The 12468-nt window shown below is 39.3% G+C and overlaps 2 protein-coding genes across 2 annotated transcripts; one reads left to right on the top strand and one right to left on the bottom strand.

The window, feature by feature from the left end:
• The first annotated feature begins 1467 nt into the window (after positions 1-1467).
• On the top strand, positions 1468-3291 carry LOC135080608 (large ribosomal subunit protein mL37). The gene is made up of 5 exons (XM_063975283.1): positions 1468-1731; positions 1830-2177; positions 2268-2554; positions 2634-2803; positions 2987-3291. The coding sequence occupies exons 1-5, from the start codon at positions 1553-1555 to the stop codon at positions 3233-3235; spliced, it is 1233 nt and encodes a 410-aa protein (XP_063831353.1). The 5' UTR covers positions 1468-1552; the 3' UTR covers positions 3236-3291.
• Positions 3292-3490: 199 nt separating this feature from the next.
• LOC135080607 (E3 ubiquitin-protein ligase synoviolin B) lies at positions 3491-12396 on the bottom strand. The gene is made up of 11 exons (XM_063975282.1): positions 12104-12396; positions 11771-11863; positions 11352-11504; positions 10818-11012; positions 10218-10402; positions 9588-9904; positions 7066-7272; positions 5908-6032; positions 5290-5411; positions 4597-4785; positions 3491-3710 (listed from the first exon to the last, which is right to left on the bottom strand). The coding sequence occupies exons 1-11, from the start codon at positions 12230-12232 to the stop codon at positions 3641-3643; spliced, it is 1785 nt and encodes a 594-aa protein (XP_063831352.1). The 5' UTR covers positions 12233-12396; the 3' UTR covers positions 3491-3640.
• Between the last annotated feature and the right edge of the window lie 72 nt (positions 12397-12468).

The following is a 12468-nucleotide window of genomic DNA, read 5'->3' as shown; positions in this document are numbered from 1 at the left end:
ATTTTAAAGTGAGACCTATAGTAGTTACGGCCAAATTTTTGAATGTATAAGTGTCGTTGTATGTATTGATGGAAGATATAAATTTAAATATATATATTTACGAAATGACTCATTGTTTTCTTTCATTTAACTATGACTTTCAATCTTAGCAATCTAAAAAAGCTAGATAAAAATAAAAATCACCAGAAAAGTGAGAATACAAATTACCGCTACTGAATAACTCAAAAGAGTAGAGTTCTCTCTATCAGAGTAGGTAAAGTCCTGGGTTCGATTCCCAGATAGAAAAAACTTTTTTTACACTGCGTACCTATTTATTCCGCAAGGTGGCGCATCGTGAAATCGGTCGTTGTGATAGCGATCTCTCTTGGCCACAGCCAACATGGGTTTTTTTTTAAGGGACACGCGCTGGTAGCTTAAGGAGCTTTTCCAGCTTCACCGGGCAGAGTGGCGAGTACAGAGGGTACTCTAGCCGTTTGGCGATCGTCGGTGCGCGCGCCGACGAGGCCGAGTGTGGGCTTCGCGAAGCGAAGGCTCGTCCGCGTCGGTCCCAGACCGACGTTCGCGATAGGGCCGTATCGAGCGCATAAGGCGCCCGATCAGTGGCGAACCCAACTAGAGGGTTGCCCACCGCGGTGTTGGACCAAAGTCTCACACGTACGGCGGGCTCACTCTAGTGGGCCTGCTGATCGAGGGGACTACGGACGCGGCCTGAGGGTGCCACGGTAGGCTCGGACCTCGGCTCGGGCAGTGTCCGGGGGACGGATTGAGGAGAACCGGCCCAGTACATGTGCCAACATGGTGCCGATACCATCTTACAGTGGGCTGTGGGCCACATTTCTAGCTACCAATTTCCGGTCATGTCATCTCGTTCTATCACAAAAGAATTACCATTTGATGAAAGCGAAAGCAAAAACGAAAATGGGTAGCTGGAACTGTGGGCCACGCACGGTTCATATTTTGCTAAAAACCAACTGAAATGTTAACTACCAAGTTACCAACCTTAGTATAAAGCAATACAAATAAATCTAAGTGCAGAATAAGTTACCCGCCACTACTCCTCTTTAATCCAAAGTTACACAAAGAAAGAAAGCACTAACGTAATTTACATTAAAACTTGAAAATTGCTAACTAATCTCGGTCAAGAAGACCCCTGTCTCATCTGTGAAGAAGATTGAAGAAGACTATCGTCCAGACAGAGTCCAGACTGAAGATACGCACTTTTTTTATTTGGCGGGAAAGTGAAGCTGGATAAGGCAGCTTTTTTTATTTTTATTGAATGTGGTTTAGTAACCATAACATCATGTGATCGTGAACGAGAGAAGGGAGGGGTCCCATTTTAATAATCATTCATCACATCATTTATTTTTATGTAACTAATGTAAGAAAAATAAAACCTGACTTCTTGGCTGTATAGCGTTATGTCTTTGCCTTTTCCAGCAAAAAGATACTTTTTCTCACGAAAGCTGTCAATGTCATTGATTGAACGGCTGATTTGAGGTTATATTTTACTAGATTTATTTAATTTTCACAAAACGAGTGAAATTAGTTAGCAATGAAGCTTTCTCAGGTCTTATATCGACAACATATTGGATTTATGTTCAAAAAACATTGGATGATACAAGGCAAACGCGTACCTGTGGACACTGGTGTCGAAGACGCTTTGAAAGCAAAGGGGATCCCTGTGGAAGATGCTCTAGAATTCGTAAAAGATAAACCTGAAACCCATGAAACGTGTGTTTGCTTTATTAACTTTTGTAAATAAACAATATATAAAGTCTGCTATAGACTATTTTATTCGATTTCATTTAAAATTTACAAAATTATTTCAGATTAAACATTGTTGGACAGTATGAACTGCCTCTGCCCCTTGATGAAAATCATCCAAATTACAAAGAGAAACCTTGCTACACTCTAAAGAACACTAATGTTCTTCTTGAAGGAATTTCTCAAGCCCAGGTTTTGACTAAAACCATTATTGCTGAAGACAAGTTACCTGTAAAAATAGAGGAGCTTGCTCAAATCGCAGCTCCTAAAGCGATACATGAGAATGTCAAAAAAGCTATATTGTCAGCCAATGTCTTTGACTGTGAACAGGAAAAGTTACCTAAAATTAAAGATCCGGCGCGTCCAGCATACAACTTCCCTAGGATACTGGGTATCACAGACAGAAGGCGAAAGTAAGTATTCTTCTTAAAGTATTATTTATACTAAATATCAAATTAATTTTTCGTTCCTTTCTATATTTTAATTTATTATTTGAATTCCAGCCAAATTCTAACAAACCGGCTTCTCCAACTGATAGAGAAAAGCAGTGACACAGAAGTCACGCAAACAAAGTATGTTGTCAATGATGTTAGGGCACAGACAACATTTGATAAAGAAGACGACCTATTCCAATTTCAAGACATATGCAACATTCTAGTGACTAGTAATAAACCTGTAAAGCACGAGACAGAAAGTGACATACCATTTGTTGAGATACCAGATTTGTATCCTATAAAACACACTATTACTTTGGATATGGATCATTTTTATAGTGAAACTAGTAGATATCGTAAGTATTGATGCCTCTTTCATTTACTTTTTATTGTAACTTTATAAAAAAGGATAAAAGTTGGAATCTCTTTTTTTAGCTATCAAACCAACTGTTAACATGCGCCACCCTCATACAACATGGCTGCATTACAATGCCACAGAGGTTGGCAACCTTTATGAAACTCCAGTCACACAAAACCAGATCCTTGGTCGGTCTCTTACACATGCTTTTACTGTCGCCTCTGCTTATGCAAAACAATTGCATGGGGTAAGTTGTTTATCATAACAATTAGTGTATTTTTAGTGAGTTCTGTGTAGTATTTATTCTATCTATTTATTTATTTTTAACTCTTCCCCAAATTGTGCTGTATCATTTTTGTATTTCTTTTATGTGGTGTGGAATAATGAGTATCCATCTTTTATTGTAAAGGTAATTTGTTGTTTGTTTCAGGAAAATGTGAAAGATTTACCTGAACCAGTGTACATTAATTGCATACAAACTGATGGACAAAATTATCACTTTGGTGTACTTGAATTGAACACCTTGAATGTTGATGGAAATGAAGGAACTAAAAATGTCTGGTACTGCAAGAATAACATGCAACTGTATGGCACAAGTAAATACTTTGGTGGTATGCCTGTATTAGAAAACTACAACCCAAAAGTGTATGGTTACATTAACGCTTTTTACAATTGCTAGGCTAATTGAATATGTATTTAAAAAATAATAGAATAGATTAAAATAATGTTATCTAATTTCTCATTCTTTTATTTCAATGCTTCAAAATAGTTCTAAAATGATGTAACTTACTTACTTTATAAATAGAAAACAAAATTTAAGTAAACTTCTAATCATTCTTTAATCACGTTTTTAAGGAAAATACTTTTCCGCTGTATTTTTATAATCTCTGTGAATTTTAATTAATTGTATGGAATAAGAAAGTAAATCATCAAGTTATGTATTCATGTATATATCGCATTATATTTACAAGAACATAAATACACATATTTTGATTAGAATACACAATGCTTACACATACAGAGACACTTTGTACATTAAATAACAGTAAGATAGGTGTGGAACGAGAGAACATAGTCAACAAGCTCATTTTTCCAGCGTGAACTTTTGCAGTCGGCGTCTTCGCAGTTCCTCCGCATCAGCATCAGTCTTGTCTCTGTAACAAGAGGTTCTGTCATCACCATGGTCTTATTTTATTATGCAAACCGCTGGAGTTAGTTTGGCTTAATGATGGTATGAAGACCAGACCACCAATTTTTTGTGACAACAACTTCACATCCAGAATAAGTAGTTAAATGACCATAAACGAAGTTATTTAAGGACCTGTAACAGCAATTAGGGGCAGATTTTTTACGTCTACATTAATAATAATACATTTGTTGCAAAATGACACCTATTATAAAAGGTACACTGTAGCCCGGCAACTCAGTCGCCGTCAGCGCGCGGCCAGTCTACCAACGGCTCAGTGTCGACGCCGCTCGTAGAGGCGGATGTACAGCAACAGACTACGCATTTTTATTGCAATATATAGATGAGATAAGATGTCATAATATTATGCTGTCGTCTGCACGCTTATCAAGAGTCGCCGTCAGCGCGCGGCCTGTCAATCAGCGGCTCAGTCTTGACGCCGCTGGTGGAGGCGAGTGTACAGCAACATATTACATATTTTGTTGCGAAATAGCACCTATTATTACTAGATAAGATCTAAGTCTATAGACCCTCAGCCTTGACGCCACTCGTGGAGGCAAATTTACAATCAACAGATTACACATTTGTTGCAACATAGCACTATTATTCTGGAGATTCTTGGATGGCTCAAACTTGGAGTGCAAGTGTGGTTTTGTTCGCCAGTCGACGAAGGACATGATGTCGTGCCCTGCGTGCCCAAACAACTGCACGCAGGAAGATTAAATGAAGGCTACTAACAACGCCATTCTTGTAGCGGTGTTTTGGGCTGACGCTGTGTAGGTTTGTTGTCGACACGACAAGGAAAATATCAGTGCTTGACCCCATAGCGTTTAGCTAAATGTGTTACGACTTACCCAGAGTCGCCGTCAGCGTGCGGCCTGTCAATCAGCGGCTCAGTCTTGACGCCACTCGTGGAGGGGACTGGCGAGGGCTGGTGGCTGCTTGAGGGCTGCTGGCTCGTCGAAGGCTGACTCGACGTCGACGGCACCACGTCTGGCTCGCTCTTCACATTTGGCTTCGTATCGGGTTCATCCTTTGTTCGACTGCAAAAAAATTGGTCAGAGATGTTATTTACATGTCTTTTCTTGTCATTTTGCATGGTAACCTGTCTCAAGGACAAAGGCCGTTTTTTAAAGAAAGTTGTGGCGTAAAGACATTCATTGATATTCAAGAGTTTCAAGAGTAAAAAATACTAGTCATCAAACAGTACTTTGAGCGGTGTAAGAAAAAAATATGCAGTGGCAAGAGAAACTTGTCTCAAGGACAAAAGGCCATCATTGTATTAAAAAAAACAGTTTCTTTTTGCACAGCATTGGAATAGCAACAGTTACACGACCCATCTCGACAGTTCGCGTGCGCATCGATTCTGAAAAAACCTTTTTCTTTCTTTTTGAAAATACTTTGCACGGCATTAGATTAGCAACAGTTTACACAACCTATCTCGACAGTTTGTGTGCCGATCGATGCTGTAAAAAACCTTTTTCTCTATTTTTGGGAATGCCTTGGATAATATGATTAATAGCGTTGGAATAGCAACGATTACCCACCCCATTTCGAGCGTCTGCGTGCCGATGGTGACGTGGTTCTGCGCCACCGAGCCCACCACGGAGGAGTATTGCTGCATCAGCAGCACCGACGCGTCCAGCATCGATTGGATCTCGCGTAGCAACTGCAACAATACACAAGTCATTTTAAACTTTTGTACAACACCAGGAATAAATAGGCGATTTCATGGTTGTCCTCTCCCGTCCTGGATTGATTTTGTTTCTCATGCATAACACAAAATAACTGGTGCATATTGCCTCTCATAGGATATTAAAATTTCTTAGCGATTAAAATCGAACTGCCTAGGGCGGGAATCGAACCCACAACCTTTCGAGGGTTTGATTACTTATTGTTTATTTATAACTCATAAGATAAAATAATGTAAAAGAACGGCCGCGGCCCTTGTAAAATGGTCCGTTGATGGCACGGCAGCTCATTTTAGGGCTGCTACGCCTAACATAATGGGAGAGGCTCGAGAATCATTACACTACTAGCTATAAAGAGTTGGACACCATTAACGATTAAGGGCCAAAAGTGTTTGCAAAAAGGGCTTGGCATGAAAACCACAAGCAAATACCCCAAACTTTAACTACCAAAATAGAAGAAGAAAGAAGGTTCACCTGTAGTCTAGCTTCAACGGCCCTGCGTTCGTTGCCTTCCATGCGCTGGAGTTCAGCCATGCTGAGGTTGCCGAGCGACGCGGGCCGCGGCGGCGGGGGAGGGGGCATGCCCCACGCCATCATCGCTGGAACAGAATATGATAGTGAGGTCCTTTCAATGAGGGCTATCGTTTTTATACTTAACAGTTGGCACCCCTGGCGATTGACAGGACCTTACTCTACAGTGGCGCCATCTTGATGAGTGCAAATGCGATAGTCCTCCTACCACTTTAGCGCTCACCAGTCGGCGCCACTGTCTTCGCTACTAGCAAGTGATAGGACCTTACTCTACAGTGGCGCCAACTGGTGAGCGCTAAAACGATAGCCCTCATTCTGTATACGACGCTAAGATGGCGCAACGACCCCAAATGAAGCTTGGACTCGGACAATAACGCCCGTATTCACAAACATTAATATGAGGTCTCACAGTGCACATGCACGCACTGGGTGACATACGAACCAATCACAGAGCTCTATTCAACGCTGTGCGTTCGATTTGCTGCGTCACTTATGCAAGCATCGTTTGTGAATACCAGCGTAAGAATCGCCAACCAATGACAACGCCGCGTTTAATATAGGTGGCGCTAGTTTCCATAAATTTTACGCAGTCGCATTGCAATGAGGGTTTTCGCGAATGAAAAATCCGCCAGATGGCAATACGTAGACGCGAGGTCCAAATGCTGCATGATTGGTTATTTTTGACATGACATTGACAGATATGTAAAAATCCACCAATCACGCAGCAGTCAGACCCCACATCCACGTCCCGCCATCTAGCGGATCTTTCATTCGCGAAAACCCTCATTGGTTTTATGCTAACTTGAAAATCTAAAATTATCGCTGTAGTACTTTGGCCTTGATTACTTATTTTGTTTTAAATTTGATTTTTTCTATCGACTGTCCTTCTATCGAACTTTTGGACAAAGTGACCTGAGTAGGCGCACAGTCTCCACTCCATGGAATACCATGTTATTACAGCTCTATATTCTGACTTCGTTTCAGCCACAGAATGTCTTCTGGACAAAGTTCTCCCCCAAGGAAATCCACAACTGCCAGTCCTACGCTGCCCGCATCAAGTTGCTTTCCGCGACCTCCACCATCATCCATTATCAGACTTACGCGGCGGCATCTGCGGGAAAGGCGGCGGCACGGCGGCGGCGGGTGGCACCGCACCCGGCGGCGTGGCGGCGGCGGCGGCGGGCTCGGCGGCGGGAGCGGGCGCGCGCAACACGTTCAGCCGGCACGTGGGGCACGTCTGCTGCCGCTGGAACCACAGTCGGAGGCACGCCGCGTGGAATATGTGGTTGCACGGCAGTTTCTTTGCACCTGCAATTTGGTATTTGACTAATATCAAAAAACAAATCTAATCTAACCCTTCAGGCCCGCGAATCGAAACACAATAGAAACTAATTACGCAATCTTATGCAACCTCTTGGGATTTGATGAAAAAACGCTTTGGATATGTGGCACTCTCTCTCCCCGCTAGAAGGCCCCGCTCTTCCTACCCACTAAAACCCGACGGTATCCTCGGAGCTCAATGAGACGAAGTCGAGAGTTATTGTCCTATCTTGGACATTCATCCGGGCGGGGCTATCTAAAAGAACACTATCCTAAAACCCTAAAAACTGTATTCGTTTTCCATTTTTACTTGCTTTGAAATCGATAAAATTATTTGAATTCGAGTGTTGCGCAGTATTTCACTGGGCAACATTGGGAATTGAGCGTCGCGTAGCGCGTTATATTTGAAATCCTATATCCCGTAACTAGACTAGTGAATTTCACACACCGTTACACCAAACCACCACACTTTTGTCCAGGTAATACGCACTATTAAGAGAAATGCAAAGAGTCGAACAAAAAACGTATCAACGAAAGAAAATCTTCAACACAACTGACAATAAGCGGTTAAAGGTCAATGTTACGAAAGGACGAATGCTATTTAAAAATATACCTAATTTGAAATTAAAACCAGATAGGTACATGAAAGTAAGTTCTTACTACTGCAAAGATCGAGTTTTATTTTCACATCCAAGCAACACAATTCTATCCCTATAACACAGTCAGAACTTCTCTCACGTTCTGCTTTTTTATTTTTAATCACATTTGGCGAGTAATAAATATTGATCCACTTCACCTTTTTCGCGAAAGTTTTCCCGTGAAACTAAATTGAAATTGGCAACTAAATTAATACATTACTACAACATTACAACAACGATAAAAGGAAAAATTATAAATATCAACAATCAATTACGAAAATAAGTAGGCTAATAAATTGATAACAGAATGCGAGCTGTAATTAGTCTTTCACAGTTAGGTATGTATATCGTTGTGTTTTCATTGGTATTTTTACACCAACAATAACAAGCCACGTAGGTACGTAGGTGCGTAACCGGTGTTGTTGCGTGTATAACGCGCGAAAAGTATGAGACGTACCTACATATTTTTTAAGCATTATTTTTGTTGTTACCAAGAATGAATTTCACCAAGCATGAGTGTACGATTTTGTAAAAGAATTTAAACTCGAATGCCTTAAAAATACTGTATAATAAATTAATTATTCTTCTTTCCCTGGCCGTTTCCCATTTTATTTGGGGTCGGCCCTCCGTATCGAGCGTCTCCAGGCGACTCGGTCTGTACCGTATAATAAATGAATATAAATATAAAAACAAGTGTACATTTAGCTGTTTCTCTGACCTTGCCATTTATCGTTAACAATTACAAAACTACAAATGGTCTTATGCTGACTTAACCGTTAATAAACCAGCACATTTTCAACAATACAGTATGAGAAAATTAGAGGACGGCCGTCAATGACGCCAGCTGTGGTTGCCAGTTTGAATCTCGTGATGAGCAAAATTTAAAGTAAATTAATAAATGAGTTGAGTTTCTATTTAATTATTTACATAGTTATAGTATTTAAATATCCGTTATCTAGTTACAGCACGTTCTAAGTAAATTAATTAGTTTGTGGAATGGGTAATTGGTGTTACAAATTAACATTTGTTTATTAAATGAAAGGAATAGATCCAGTACTGATGAATAGGTTTTTAAATTTTAGGTAAACCAAGATAAATTATTTATTAGACGTAAGCGAGTCATTGGGCAGCAACAGCAGCCGACGTTTGGTGCAGTTGCATCGTGCCGTAATTGCTCTCAATACAAAATGTGTCAAGGTCGTGCAAGACCTAATATAACTGGAATTGTTTTTACTCAGGATTTATGGAGTCCTTTTATTAGACCTTGTTTACCTAGGACTAGGAGCACGAATCGATTAAAGAAAAGACTTTCTTTGTTAGTAAACAACACGCAAAAACGAAAGAAGGCAGGTGCCTACTTTCGTTTTTGCGTGTTGTTTACTAACATTTAGAAGTTGAAATATGTATCCATAGAAAAAACAGAGGTATTTCAACTCATAGATAACGATTGTAGGTACATTTGTAAGTCATTCGAGTCAGTTTGAGTAAGAAAAAAACATTAATATCATTCTACTATCCTCAAATCGCTCATCCACACGAACGAAAAGTTATCTACAATCCAAAATACAAGAATCACACCTGCTCAAAAATTGAGTTATTCATGTACGCAATCTAGGTTTATGCAGCCAAATCAGTAACTAACAAATAAATCCTGAAACATCTTACCAGAGTGCATCTCCTCGCGGCATATGATGCATTCGTTGTCGGCGGCGGCGAGCTCGGCGGCTGTCGCGTCTGGGTACAGGGTGTTCATGTTACGAATCGCGCGCCGCGACAACACCACGTCGTTGTAGGCCTTCTTGAAGCGCCTGTGGTGTGACAATAGAAACATCTGCTCACCAGAGTGCATCTCCTCGCGGCATATGATGCATTCGTTGTCGGCGGCGGCGAGCTCGGCGGCTGTCGCGTCTGGGTACAGGGTGTTCATGTTGCGGATCGCGCGCCGCGACAACACCACGTCGTTGTAGGCCTTCTTGAAGCTCCTGTTATGTGTAAAAATAGAAAACGTTGTTGTATGACTGATGTACTCCTTGACTTTATTAGTTAATTGCTTTTGATAGAACAGTTACAACAGTTTCATAACTAAAAATATTGTTGAACACTGTCTTCAAATATGTTTGACTATACTGTACTTTAAACTAAAATGCATTATTCATTACACTTTTTTGAGTTCTAATGATGTCATCACATACATTGTTATGCAAAGAATTTAGACACATCAATTTTAAAACTTCCATTAGAACTTCTAGTAGTTACCTATCATTTAAGAAAATATAAATAAAATTAAAAACTTACCTCATTGTCTCGTACATGGGTCGGAAGGCGAACAGCGGCAGGGTGTAGATGCGAACCATTACGGCCACAAAGCCGAGGTACAGAAGCACTTTGAGAAAGTTGATCGCCAGCTCAGTGTACAACAGAACCGCGGCTTTACTCTCCCATGGCGTCTCCCATCGCGAGTCGATGGCGTGAAGCACATACTACAATAAATAATACTGGCTATATTATTTAAGCCATTTAAGCAAATTTTTCATTGATTTTTTAACTTTAAGACAAGGGAATAAAATTAGTGGGAGCTATATTCCCACTGCCATAAAAAGGGTTACAATAAAAAACAAAAACCCATATTTTTTTAAACACTACACCACACATTGAACATCAATCTATTCACTGGCACATCACACTCGGACTGACATTTACCAGGAAAATGATAAGCAATTATTAATTTAATTTTATTGTCCTGTAAAATAATTTTTACATCATAAAAGGTAGCCCTTCAAGTGCCACTGAAACAAGACACAATAGAAGTCAATTGCTACCATGGTCTCATTCGACTGGTAATAGGCATGTCTACTAATAAAAAAGTAAAAATACAATAAGTTCTTAAAATCTTACCTTGATCAAAATATTGGCAATCATGATTAGCAGTATGCTGTACTCGAAGCCAAACACAAGTTGCACGGATGGCCCTTTGGAGGCGGTGACCTGGTACGCATGGTGAATAAAGTAGAAGTCTGCCTGAGCTAGCAACACCAACAGACTCAAAATTCTAACGTGAAATAGCAAGCCAATTACTGGACTCCTCTCCATCTGTGAAAGATAAGCTTGTGCTATTATAATAATCAATGTTATCATGACTTTGTGGTATGTATTAATATTTGAGTCAAGCCAGTTAGATCAAACAAAAAAATAACTTCTTCAAATAACAGCTGGTGCCTGTGACATTATCTGTGGATAATTAGTAGTAAAAATCTTTTTACAAGATTAATCCTGTCTTTATTATATAAATTTTAGAAATTTTTTCAGTAAAAAGTAAACCTAGTAACAATCAGCAGCTCATTACTTTGCAATGTTAAAGAAAACAATAAATTTAAAAACCTTTCACTGTTGCAGTAAAAATGAAGTAGCTGTGTAATATAAATAACTTACATAGTCCACACGGTCTTCGGCAAGCCAATGGAATGCTTTCAAAAACAGCAGGAGAGTAAATAGTGCAATAAACTTTGGATTGAAGTCATCTCTAAATACCGTAAATGCCAAGCAGGTTTCTGTGATTGCATACCATGACCTTTCTATTAAATGCTGTAAAAAATGCATAAATAAATAAATAGTGTTAATAAATTATTACAAATTAGCAGACTGCAACATTAAAATCAATTAAAATTTTTAACACAAATATTTCAAAAGATTTAGCTTTAACTAGTTTTGCTAACAATTAACTAAATCACTCCTAATTGGTATTGTTGTAACTATTACTTTATTGGTTTTTAATAGCTAGACTACAGCATGTTATTTAGGACTAACAAATAGTTTTTTTTTATATAAAATATTAAAATAAATGGGCTCACCTCAAATTCTGCAGGACGAAGGTGCCCAAAGAATATTTTCCGCAACAGCTTGCCTATCAGGAGAACAAGTATAAAAGCTTGCAAGTACATCACCTGCAAAACATTGAGAGTAAATAAAAATTGTTATCAATTCTATAATCCTTCTATTGACCAAAGGAAAGTAATAAAACTACCAATAAAGACACATTTCTAGAAGTTTTACAATGTACAGCCGGCCGTGACACAAAACAATCTGGTAAAATCAAGTCAACATTGTTTTGAAATGGATCAAGAAGATAACTATGAGAACTGTTTAAATCATACTGCTATAAGTAGAATATATAATTAACTTACTGCCATGCTAGGATTGGAGTTAGTTAAATACACTATCGAAGGATAAAACTGCTTTTTCTGGTAATAGGCATTGCCAATAACCACAGTCGTGAGTGCAAGACTAATCACTGTTGCAAGAATAGCCTTCATTTTGAGTTCTTCTGTAATCCTGTGCACTGAAATTTTACTTTGTTAATTAATGGTAAATCCTAGGCACTCCAAAACCAATTTAATATCAACAAATACATCTTCAAAACATCTTTTCGTATCAATCGCTATGAATAAAAACTGATTTTGACGTGTTCAATGTTCATTTGTGTCACAATATTTTTGTCTATGGTGCACTTTTTTTTACGTCGGTTTAAGAATTTCAGCCCTGGACCACC

This window comes from Ostrinia nubilalis, chromosome 18 (genome assembly GCF_963855985.1).
Source record: "Ostrinia nubilalis chromosome 18, ilOstNubi1.1, whole genome shotgun sequence".
Lineage (NCBI taxonomy): Eukaryota > Metazoa > Arthropoda > Insecta > Lepidoptera > Crambidae > Ostrinia > Ostrinia nubilalis.
The sequence above is the reverse complement of the archived record's forward strand: the minus strand, read 5'-3'. Positions and strand labels throughout refer to the sequence as shown.

Bases quoted from the DNA above. Each gene is read 5' to 3' on its own strand.
- LOC135080607 (XM_063975282.1), bottom strand. From the start codon at position 12,232: ATGAAGGCTATTCTTGCAACAGTGATTAGTCTTGCACTCACGACTGTG. The intron at 5,412-5,907 runs GTGAACCTTCTT...GTATTGTTGCAG, and splicing joins CCGTTGAAGCTAGACTACAG to TTGCTACGCGAGATCCAATC. The intron at 3,711-4,596 runs GTAAGTCGTAAC...CTCTTGTTACAG, and splicing joins CACGCTGACGGCGACTCTGG to AGACAAGACTGATGCTGATG.
- LOC135080608 (XM_063975283.1), top strand. From the start codon at position 1,553: ATGAAGCTTTCTCAGGTCTTATATCGACAACATATTGGATTTATGTTC. The intron at 1,732-1,829 runs GTGTGTTTGCTT...AAATTATTTCAG, and splicing joins AAACCTGAAACCCATGAAAC to ATTAAACATTGTTGGACAGT. The intron at 2,555-2,633 runs GTAAGTATTGAT...CTCTTTTTTTAG, and splicing joins TAGTGAAACTAGTAGATATC to CTATCAAACCAACTGTTAAC.